Below are 12,109 nucleotides of genomic sequence, written 5' to 3' on the forward strand. Positions count from 1 at the left end.
ACCTAGACCTTGTAGACATTATAGACCAGCCAGGCAAGGTTCAAATTACCCACCCAGCAGACACAGACAACTGTCAAATGCCTGTGAGTTGCCTAGGAAGGGAAGGGAGGGGGGAGGTCCAAGGGCATGTTGAGGCTTTGAATTGATCACCACATAAGAAATAAGAACCCTAAAATTTACATTTTCACACAATTTGAGTACAATGACCCATAATTTGTGATTTTCTGATTTTTCTTAACCTTGATGAATAATGAATGGCTGTAATGTTGTTTACCAGTAATATCTTGCAGGCAAATTGTTTGCATATCATATCATAGCATGCCTAATGACCAAGGCAAAGGGGGGAATCTCTAAAGAAACTGCAGTGCTGCATTGGGGGGGGAGGGGGAGGAGATAGTTGAAGATAATTTGGTTTTGTCAACTGAGTTCATATTGTAAATTGGCCACTGTAATGAGTATCTAAAGCTAATATTTCAAGCATTACTCCTATGTCAGAGCACATAATGATGGGCTAACACTAAACATCAGCTTTAGAAATTCACTATGGTGGCCAATTTACATTTAACCCTTTAACTCCCATGAGTGACCAAGACAGAATTTCTTCTTACAATATCAATACAATATGAACCAGCTAAATGATGAGAATAAAGAAAAATATCAATTTGTGGATAACTAGTCAATCCAGTACTAAATTCTCTAAACTTACATCACAAGAATTGTATGGTTGACAGTGAGGAGAATTACAAATTTGATCTGGGATTTAAAGGGTTAATTTGTCAACTCAATTGATAAAAACCAAATTATCTTGTAATGACTAAGTTAGAAAATATTTGGCTCTCTGCCAGTCAATAAGTTTATATTATATCATAAAAAGACAACACCTCACCTTGTCATATTTTGCAGTTCCATTGGACTCAGTAGCGATAACTTGTTACAAGTAGTCATTAGCAATCTTTGCAGTGAGTTCTACAGGACTCTTTTTAGATGAGCCAAATAAAGGCATGATTCTATCAGAGTGTTGATCTCAGTCCCTGCATAAAGTCAACTTTTTAAAATCTACATTTGCCTTTCAGGAGAATATTAGAAAAGGTGTCACAGATTATGCGTGGGGTTCATGTGAAACTTTATTTGTCATTAAACTTTTGAAAATTGCTATAATTTTTTCCTTAGAATAGGCCACTGACATACAGGAGGATGACTTTGCAACAATAATAATTGCACATACCGTAAATCATAGGCAAGACAGTTGTAGTTAAATGAAACTTGGAATAAACAACTAATAAGGCTTCAAAATGTGCTATTTGCAAGATCAAATGGTCAGACTCTGAACCTCACAGTTTGTGTGTCATAGAAGGATGCCTGAAGAAATTCCTTTCTTGTAGGAAATTGACTTTGAAGGTCTAAAAGGCCTGATGATACTTAAAAAATGGATTAACCAACTAAGGTTGTTCCTGACGGCCTGATTTCTTGATGCCTCCTATTAAAAAAAATATCTCGTGTACTTTAAGGGAGAACTGCCTGGCCACAATCATAGTATTTTTAGGTCAACTTTCCTAAAGCTAGTGTTCATGTTAGACAACTACTCATTAAAGATCTGCATATGCTGCTTTGTATGTTTATTTATTTAAGCCTCGAATTAAATATAGGGAATCAAGAGCTGCACTTAAATAAAATTTTTTTACTAATGTTTGCAAAATTGAGCTTGATGATCAATTCATTTAAAAACTGCCACATCAGAGACACGATTCCTTGTAAGCTTAAAAAGGAAATATTCAAAATTATTCGCTACACATCAATGCACTACACAGTTTAAAAATAGATCGGCAGAATATTCTCATTTTTACACGACATATTGAGTGATAAAAATGATCCGAAAAGTATTCCAATAGGTGAATAACCCATGGATGAACAAACCCTGCCCCTAATTGCTACCTGTAAGGTAGCGACGAGTAGATCTCAAAGCTCTGAAGAACTCGTTCGCATGGAACAACTTATAATACACCTTCCTATAGTGCTTTACGAACGTACGTCACCACCCACGCATGTAATTTCAAGTTACAGAATGATTCCTTAAACTTGCACAATTAAAGTAACTTGCAAGCCCAGAAACTAATCTAAACAGAGGAAAGTAGCGGCTTTAAAGCGATTTGCAAATTTCATGAGCATCTAGTTATGAAATGATCAGGAAGAATGCGGATTTTTAATGCAAGTTAAGCTGATTACATCAAAGGTATTTCTCACCTAAATTGCTGGCAACCACTTCTGCGATCCACGATCAACTTTCGATTCGATCAAAGGCAGATAAAACAACTAGAAACGACTTTTTTCCAATATAAACACTCCTGTTCAACTCGAACAGAAGCGATTTACTAGCATCGATCGTTCCGGTTTCCACGGTCAATAAATGGCGCTTTTTGACACATGTCATCTACATGACCCGCAAACTGTCTCTCTATTAGGGCACGCTTTTGGACACTTCTGGAAACAAATGCGACTTCTGTTTTAAGTCTTTCGTTCACTTTTTTGCAACTCTTTTTAGCGATAATTTTAGCTTTTACTGCTGGTCGTAAGCTGCCATCGTTGGACCATCGTTGGTGAAGTGGATAGTCACATGGTTATTATATGATGCGATGACACATTTTTCACTGGTAGGTGTAAATTTTGGCTGTAGATCTGACATTGTGCAAATGAAAGGGAATAAAAAGAAAAGGTTATAAAAAGAAACCAGTAATAAGAAGCAGCAAAAGGAAGGTAAAATCAGATAAGAATAAATACATATTTTTTCGTTTTTCCTGAGAAAAACTACTCATGGCCAACGCATGAATTTCTATGTAGAGATGAACTAATGGGAAATTATTCGAGAATGCGTTGGCTATGGGTAGTTTTTCTTGGTTGGTCTTTTGGATAATAAAATCTTATCTTATGTTATATTGACATTTGCATTCTTTGCGGTGTAAAGAAAGTCATGGTGAAATTCCTATTGGGTGAGATATTGCTGTTACCCTAAATTCCATTCTTTTAGCATCTTGACACTTAAGGTTTTTACTCATTTTAGTTATTTCATTGAAAAAAACCCCATTAATCCAGATTCTGTTTTATTTTTCTTTCCCATCCGGTCCAAGTTATTTGAAACCGTTCCCAAATTCGGAGTTTGGTTTTGATGTTTGTTCTGGCTAACGTCGTAGACAACTTACTTAGCTACCGTCGAACTTATCTGAAACCGTTCCCAACATCCCGTTTGCTTTTGATCCGGAAATTTTATTTGACTTTCAGTTTCAAATTCCAAATTTAACTACTGCGTAAACATTTATCAAAACGCAAGCGAGCATTAATTATATGCTCATTCGGCGAATTTATCGGCTTGTGCAGTCGTTGGAAACCTTGTAAATCATCACCACTTTAATTTAAAGAGAAAATTGAGTTTTCACTAACTTCAGTCTCATTTAGACGGTTGTGTATATCTATCGATTCTTGAAGATGCTATCAACTTCCCAAATTCGGAGTGTGGTTTTGATAGTTGCTCTGGCTCACGTCGTAAACAACTCGTTTAGCTACGGCCCTGAAATCCAATGTAACTGGAATTGTTCTGTCCACAAGGCTGATCTAACAGAGCTTAAGCGAGAAATGGAGAATCTCCCAAGATCGTCGCCATCTACATTGGTGGAGGGTGGCGGAAATATATATACATAATATATATAACAACTCGAGGATAGAGGAACACAAATGCAGACAGTGAAGAAGTGATTTTAGAAAATGAAGACTACATTGAGCTTGCGATCATGTAGTTCTTAAAGATATCAGTTTGTGGCTGGAAAAACAAGGTAATTTGGTATTATCAACTAAGTTGATGATGTAAATTGGCCACCGTAAAGAGTTTCAAAGCTGACGTTCCGAGCGTTCGTCAGCTTAACACTTTGCTCGAGCAATCCAACGCCGAAATTAAAAACAAACATGGTTAAACCTCGGAAACGACGATTCCATTTCATCGAAAGTGATTCGGACACAGACTGAACAATTCTTTGAACTGTTTAGTCGGACTTGAAGATATGAAGATATCATTGCATATTATTGATTTGATCGTATGCGGTTGTTTTGATCAAACGCTCGGTTTGAATAAATTTTATCTGCACTTGATGCGCGCGCTTTGCTTATGCTTAATTATGATAAGCCATCGCATATTTTTCCATGTATATAATTAATTTTGCGAGTCTTTAAGAAAATTTACTCATGCTTATTTATTCCGAATTGCACTCGAAATCATGTGATTACCTATACTAATATACCGTTGTCTGGGTATTTCAATATGGTGGTTGTGCCATCATGTGGTTAAGTGAAGCCCTTTGCAATGTTATTGTTATAATAACCATCTCTTTATATAATGTTTAACTCTTTAGACCCCAAGATTGGTTGTATCACATTTCTTCTCACAATTTTCTCACGACTAAAGATCTGAGAATCTAGGAAATGATCACAGAAAAGAGATTGTCATCTTGAACAATCACTCACAATCTTTGTTCTAAGATATGCGAGAAGACCAGAGATGAGAGTTTATATGTTGATCAAGGGGCTTTAAGAGTTCAACTTGATAAGTTTGTTCCTTTCATAAGAGTGCATCTACAAATTAGGCTGAGGGCGAGTAGTTTTACAAATAAACAGCATTTCATTTCGTGAAGATTTGTTAAATCCGTTATAATTACAAAAACAAACCAAAAGTTGTGTTCCTTTACATTATATTCTGTCACTAGTTCCATAGCCATTAGTAATTCCTAATTTAAAATACTGCAATAAAGAAAGTCTTGGAGGGATAGAATATAAACCATCTTTGTTTACGTCATGAGGATGACCCAGTGATTTTCGAAACGCGTCATATTAAGATTAGATTTGAAAAGTAATGTTCTCTGGTTGTTTGAATAAAATTTGTTCGTTAATAAATATACTTTGTGTTTGACACTAACTCTGTTGTCACTTAAGGATTCCTTATCACAACAGGCCCGGCCAAAAGCAAACAACAAAAAACACTTGTAAAAGCTTGGACTGGATGAGGAGAGAGAGAGAGGGTTGGGTCTGACAATAAATAATGCCAAGAAAAACCTGAAACCAGTGTTAAAGGGTGAAGAGGAGGAAAATGGGGGGCAGGGGGCAGGGATAAAGGTAGATGAAGCGGGAAGGAGGAAGGATAATTTTCCAAATGAATTTTTGGTCGTGGATAAGAACTTTTATGGAGAAGGCAATCCAAGAGCACGGACGCAAAATAATTGGTTCTAATTGACAACTATACACACTCTTGGCGAATCGAGATCAACCGAACACCACACAGTTCACGCCAAGTTGTCTGCTAGGACCCAAATAGCAGATATCTTTCCCTTCTTCTTTTTAAGCTAATATTGTTAAAAATATCCTTTCTTATACGTCAGTGATAATATGAGCGCATCGTGCATCAGTTAAAAACAAATTCCTATGTAGCCACTTTTCCCGATTTCCTTCCGAAGCGCTTCCGCCTTGTGATGCCGTCATAACGTGCCTAGCTTCTCAAGCCAGTCCAGCGTCACGAGCCATTTTGTAGAAGATTCCCTGCTGAGCCAACAGAGCCTGTGGAGTGTCAAATTCCATCATGAAACCCTTGTCTAGCACCATGATCCTGAAAAAAAAAAAGCAAGACTCGCATATCACTCAGTGTTCTGTTCATTCCGAGAACTCCTCCTCTTGAGGAAAAAAAGGATCAAGGTCAGTATCTGAGCAACTATGCACCTACCCCTCCCCTAACCCAATATCAACCCAAACTTGTTATCGGTTGACTGTTGTTGAGTTAAGGGGGGGGGGGGGGGTAGGTGCGCAGTTACTGATAGCACATGAATTAGAATTCACTAATTTCATCCAAAAGATATGCGACTTGAATATTCACATTTCCGGCTGAGTATAACCTTCACAGGAAACCAAAAGTGCCACGGCCACGTAATGAGAATTCACCTAAATTTCCATTCAGTAATGTACAAATATTAAGCAAAAGAGGCATCATTTCTAGACTGGAACTCAACTTCCTCCTTCATTCTATCACCCCTGCGAAAAGCTTTATCCTTACCACATCAACATGTGAGGAGACTAGTAACAAGTGCTTAGAGAATTATCAACTAAGGAGTGCTTTACCTTGTATAGTCCATAATAGTGTTGAGCCTGTGAGCAATGGTGAACACAGTGCGGTCAGCGAACTCTCGCCGAATCGTGTGCTGGATGAGTTCATCAGTTTCCAGGTCCACTGCGGCCGTGGCTTCGTCTAGAACCAGGATCTTACTTTTACGGAGCAGCGCACGCGCTAAGCACACCAATTGCCGCTGACCAACACTGAAAGAATGGCAAAAATGACCTATTATCTCTGGATATTCAGTAAAACTTGTCCGAAAAATCCCAACATTCAAAATGAAGACGAGTGCAAGACTTTTCAGACGCAGTAAGTTTTATGTACATACAAATACAAAAGTCATTTTCTCATCAAATACTTTAAACTTTACCTCGTTTTAAAGCAGTGGATTTGAGCATCTTGGAAATGGGCTATTTCTTAATTGATAAGCACTTAGAGCAGGGTGAGAAAATATGAATAAAGGGGGTAAGTTTCTAAAGAAATTGTAGTGATGCGTCTGTGGGAGAGTATATCAGGGTAATTTAGTATTATCAACTGAGTTGAAAACGTAAATTGGCCGCCGTAAAGAGTTCCAAAGCTGACGTTTCGAGCGTTAGCCCTTCATCATTCCAAACATATTACCTTAAATTTTCGCCTCCTTCAGTCACGGGATGTAAAAGACCTTCTTCCAGTCCTGACACAAAGTTCTTCAAATGACTCATCTCTAGAATCTTCCAAAGCTCCTCGTCCGTGTGACTGTCAAACGGATCCAAATTGACACGTAGCGTTCCAGAAAACAGCACGGGATCCTACATCGCAAAAAAAAAAAAAACAAACAAACAAAAATGGTGAGACAACCATAACTGAATTCTATGTACAATAACAATACGTTTTCTAAAAAAAGAATTTCATCAGTGATATCAAAACCATTAATAGCTTGTCATCCTTTACTTCCGTCAATACAGTGACATAGGTTCACCAATCTATATGCTCAAGATGCAAACTTATGTAGTGCCCAAGTATTTTAGTCTACCTGTGGAATGATAGTAAGCCGTGACCGCAGATCCTGAAGACCAATCTTGGCGATATCCACACCATCGATAACAATTCGTCCACCAGCCCTTTCAAGAATACGAAACAAGGCTAAAGTAAGAGTTGACTTGCCTGCACCTGTGCGACCGACGATACCGACCTGAAATGTATGTAAACTTCGTAAGTAAAACTGCAGTTCTACTAGAAAGGTTTCCGTGATAAGTGCAGTTGTCAGGGAAAACCTTGCTTAGATTAATATAGGCAAAGAAAAAAATATGGCGACCAGAAGGTGTTGAAAGATGAAGGCTTTCCTTTGAGCCCTTCAATCCTATCTCTCATGACCATCAATTAGATGGTTAATGAAAATAAAACGCTTTAAAGTTAAGAAAAAAAATACAAGCCGTGTTTATGATACATTCTCAGGGATCAGTACAGGATGACAGCAAACCATTAGCTATGAAACTGTCGAATTTCTCGGTACACGTGCACTGGTTTTCTTTACTGATACAGAATGTTTTCAACACACCTTTTCTCCCGGCTTAATATCACAATTGATCTGCTTCAGCACAAGAGGTAAACCTTCTCTGTATTTTAAGTCAAACTCTTCTATGACAATGTTTCCTGCCTCGGGCCAGTCCTTTGAGGGTCGATTATCTGGAATAATCCACTCAGCCTAAAAAAGCATCCACACCATAAACGCAATATTAAATAAACACCACTACAATTAAAAAAAAATCCATGTCTTTCCAGATTCATGATCCGCACGATCCCTTTAAGGAACACTTTAATACCAGACCAAACGTAGCCAGATTAACGTCTATAAAGCAATGGGACAATTTTTCACATGGCATAAATGTCTTATCAGTTATAAGATCAAACCACACCTCAGTGGGAGTCTCTGAGTATTCCTTCACTCGTTCTACCGATACAATGTTCGTCTCCAGATCACTGCTCATTCGCACCATCCAGTTAAGCGTTTGGGTTACCTTGCAACAAGAAAAACGCACTATTGTTAAGTTTATTAAGACTTTTCTTCAAAGAAATCTTGTTTATTTCGAGAATTTCTATTGAATTTCTTGTTTTGGATCTTGAAAGTTGTTCTTGAGTTGATTTGCTTCGGTTCGTTTGTTAAGTCCAAGCAGAACACGACTTCGCTAGTTCCCAAAGACAAAACAATCGGTGTCTCGGTGGAAACCATTTTAGAGAGGATTTCTTTAGAGCGCCTCAAAGCCAAATCCAAAGTTATTACAAAAGCAAGTTAGCAAAAAACAAAATGTCACAAGGTGCCAATGAGAACTCAAAGAAAGAACAAACCACCTCCAGAGACGTTGGAAAAGAAAAACAAAAAAAAAAAGGCGTGTCGAGATTCCTTTTCAGTTCTACATCTGATTGACGGATAGGATTGCGCGAGATTTTTAAAACAGTACAGCAGCACTTCAGACATTCGCTTGGCTGTAGTACAATCAGATAGTAATAGCCATTGTTGTCACTTTTTAATGATTCAGCACCACGACAAGTCAACTACTTACCTGCAAAGCATACGTAACGGACAAGCCGACGAGACCGCTTTGTAAAGAATTGCGGCTAACGACAGCAAAAACAGCAGCGAAAAATATGATCAAGTTACCAATAAACTCCAGACGTATAGCGAGCCACCTGAAAATAAAAAATAAAAAAAATATATATATAAATAAGTAGATATATTGTTCAAGGAAGAGAGAGAGGGAATCCCTGATTGGCTGAGTGAGTGAATGAATGAATTAAGTGATGTATGAATTAAATGACGAATAAGGGGATTCTTCGCACAACCTTTGCGTTTTCTCAGATACTGGAGAACTTCAAGTTCTAACCGAAAAAAAAGTTTAAGTGTTTGGGATTGAAAAAGTAGCAAAGAACGCCCGAAAAGCAGTAAGGGCCATTTGAAAAACGGACCCGTAAGTAATTACTTGATCACTTATAAGAGTAGCTGCCTTGGCATTCTACCATCACTATATTTTTTTACCTATTTGATGATATTGAGGGATAGTAGGAAACTTGGTTCTCATCTACAATGGCATAGTTGCCTTGTATGAAGCGCTGTTGTTGAGCAAAGGCTCGGATGGTGGAGGTTCCGTTGATGGTCTCCAAAAAATTGTTATATATCGGTGAACGACTGACAGACTCAATCCTTTTCAGCTGACGAGAACTTGCCACGTATATCCTCTAAAGAAAAACCGTCAACACACAAACAATTACATTTCCTTCTTATTTTCAAAAAGGAGAACAAACTGGCTTCAATCGCAAATGTTGTTTTTCTTGAGTTTCGCCTAGCAAGGGAGGTGAAATAATTGATTACGATGTTTTCATTCAAGTGGTTCATTACCCTAAGCTCTGTTCCTGAAAAGAGCCGCTAAGTGTCCACGTGAGCTCATTCCCAGGACCTTACTTAGACCCCACCGTTACCCACTTCTCAGTTTTCAAAAGTCCCTTATTCAAGATTTCCTTGATAAAAATGTTTTTCAGACCACATGCTTAGATAATCTAACAAACATAGAGGAAGCATCCAGTCTTCCATCATAGCTTTCCCTGTGCATGACTATCACAATATGCTATTTTTATCATGGCTACAACGAGACGAAAAAAACACCAAAAATATGATGAGTTCAGCGATAATAATTTTAAGTTTCCTGAACTTTTCTTAAATTCCCAATTTTACCTCATTCCCTGACCATGATAAGGTTACCTTTTCCGGACCTGTAGCAACCAGGTCTCATGGAGACCTGTTACCAACTATAGATAAAGATCAGATCAGTTTATGAGCCAGAGTGGCCGTGCTATGCGATTTTATGCTGGTTTCAGTGGCATAAAACGACTAGAAACATTACTCTCCCTGCCATCCCTTGACAGGATATTACATCTGTGTGAAGCGAGGCACTGTGAAAGTTAATTGCGTTACCGAAAAACACAACACAATGAGTGGTAACGTACCTGTATAAAAATATACAACACTCCCAGAGGGACAATGATAGCCAAAAATATGGGTGTGGCAAAGCTTATCGTGAATATTGAGGCGATGACGGCGAAGAACGTCCGCAGGAAAGATGAAACGCTCCTAGGCACCATATCATCAATGCCACTGATGTCCTTAGAGAAGCGGTTCATGATTCTCCCCTGTGGAGTGGTCTCAAAAAACGACATAGGTGAGTGCAGAATGTTGTCCAGCATTCTTTGATGAAGATAGCGGGACGCTATTATTGTTCCAGTCGCCAGAGCTAAGGCTTGCAGCAGCACTAACACGCACTGGGACACGCCTAAAGCACTGTAAACACCAAGAAAAAGATCGCGTTGGTCGTCTGAAGTTACATCCGTGGAGCTCCACCGAGCGAGCCAAATTCCCGAGGAGACTGAGGCAGCTTCTGCCAGCACTAAGAATAAAACGACGCAAATGGACAAGGGAACTGTGAGAGACTTTGCATAGGCCCAGAACACTTTCAGTTTCACCTGGAAGAAAAAAACATGTTAAGACTTACTACCTTAACTGAAACATGGTTTATCATGGAGATGTTCATAAGGTTAATTAATTTTCCAAATTCAAAACTTTACCAGATTTTTTACAAACCATGAAGATTTAGGACTCGAGGCAAGGACGCGAGCCTGAGTGGAATGGGGCTTGTGAAGGTGTTCTCTCTAGTTTGGAAATACTCTGATAGCACTCGTAAAAGGCTATTGCCAAATGACCGACAAAAATTCAGCCAACGGCTCTGATGCTCACAACTTTGTTGCCACAAAATTCAGATCATGTGAAGTTTGGTTTGGGATATTAACATGGCATGTAAATCCAGTTATTGTTCCAGATTCTCTTTAAAAAGCTCTCCAGATCCAATAAATGAATTTGATATTCTCCGGACTTTTTTCAAGAACCGAAACTCTTTTTGAAGCCTTTGCTCCACAATTTCTTTCCTTTGACCAATACACATTCTTCTTGAGTCAACTGCATGACATTAAAAAAATTATCCTAAGCCGAATCTCACCCTTCCGGTTTGAGATTTCTCTTCTTCAATCATCCTGTCAGCCTGCTCCTGATCTGGTCTTGTAAACTGACAGTCTAAATCAGCAGTGTCCACAGTGATCACAGACATACTCTCTGCTCGCTTCAGACGTTGGACATCCGAGTGACTATCAAGTCTCTCAAGGCTGAGTCTTGAACTGAACTGACCATCCACTCCCTCCACGTCTTCTACAACTATTTCTGGCGTAGGGTCCTCGGCTGTTCCGAGAGAACAAAAGCGTTCTTTTTACTTTGAAAAACGTTTTTGACACCAAATAACTCACTATGTACTAAAGGTTTCCGATAATCAGGTTTATTAATAACAAACTTTCTCGCTCGCTCGCTACCAAAATCGAAAACATCCCGGGACGTTTTAACGCGAGATAAATTAATTTGCATAAGGCGAGGTTGCTCTGTTAACTTGTCACGAACTTGTCACGCAATATAAACGAAAATATTCCGACTTTTTTCAACCCCAAAAAAAATCTCTGTGGCTCAACTGACATATCGTTTGAACAAGAACTCCGAAGGTCTTTGTCCAAAAAAAAACGAAGGACCCTGTCTATTTGTTCTATGAAGAAGCTTCCGACAAATCTTAAACATCTCCTGTAAGGAGACACTCTGATCTTGTTGAAAATTGGCATGTCCTCTAGTCCCAGATCACGACGGGAAACGAGGACAAAATAGGGTCAGGGGCAGCAGAGGATAGGAAGAACAATGAGGAAGCAGAGGAGGGGTATGAAGATAAAAAGGAAAAAACAAGAACTGTCAGTTAGCACTCACTGCTACTGTATTCAACTCACCATACTCAAGCTTTGTCTGTTCCTCTGTGGCATATGTCTTCAAAAACTCGGCAAAAGCTCCCTTGTTCTTGATCAGCTCAGTGTAGGTGCCGACCTGTGTACATAAACAATCATATCCCAAAAATGTACAAA

The 12,109-nt window shown here is 38.8% G+C and overlaps 1 protein-coding gene across 2 annotated transcripts in view; it reads right to left on the reverse strand.

Moving 5' to 3' along the window:
* The window catches only part of LOC113672494 (multidrug resistance-associated protein 1), a 38,961-nt gene that overhangs the window by 13,430 nt on the left and 13,422 nt on the right, over nucleotides 1-12,109 (reverse strand). Inside the window, exons 18-28 of one of the 2 annotated variants that reach the window (XM_027188782.2) lie at nucleotides 11,978-12,071; nucleotides 11,158-11,393; nucleotides 10,115-10,627; nucleotides 9,150-9,349; nucleotides 8,677-8,803; nucleotides 8,032-8,133; nucleotides 7,674-7,820; nucleotides 7,149-7,307; nucleotides 6,758-6,924; nucleotides 6,145-6,339; nucleotides 4,638-5,638 (exon numbers count right to left, since the gene is read on the reverse strand). In XM_027188782.2, coding sequence (XP_027044583.2) covers nucleotides 5,530-5,638; nucleotides 6,145-6,339; nucleotides 6,758-6,924; nucleotides 7,149-7,307; nucleotides 7,674-7,820; nucleotides 8,032-8,133; nucleotides 8,677-8,803; nucleotides 9,150-9,349; nucleotides 10,115-10,627; nucleotides 11,158-11,393; nucleotides 11,978-12,071 — 2,049 coding nt within the window. In that variant the 3' untranslated portion in view covers nucleotides 4,638-5,529. Of the gene's footprint in view, nucleotides 1-4,637; nucleotides 5,639-6,144; nucleotides 6,340-6,757; nucleotides 6,925-7,148; nucleotides 7,308-7,673; nucleotides 7,821-8,031; nucleotides 8,134-8,676; nucleotides 8,804-9,149; nucleotides 9,350-10,114; nucleotides 10,628-11,157; nucleotides 11,394-11,977; nucleotides 12,072-12,109 lie in introns of those variants that run through there. The other variant, XM_089210398.1, reaches the window with a different exon arrangement.

The sequence above is a fragment of the Pocillopora damicornis genome, chromosome 6 (assembly GCF_964200805.1).
Source record: "Pocillopora damicornis chromosome 6, jaPocDami1.2, whole genome shotgun sequence".
Lineage (NCBI taxonomy): Eukaryota > Metazoa > Cnidaria > Anthozoa > Scleractinia > Pocilloporidae > Pocillopora > Pocillopora damicornis.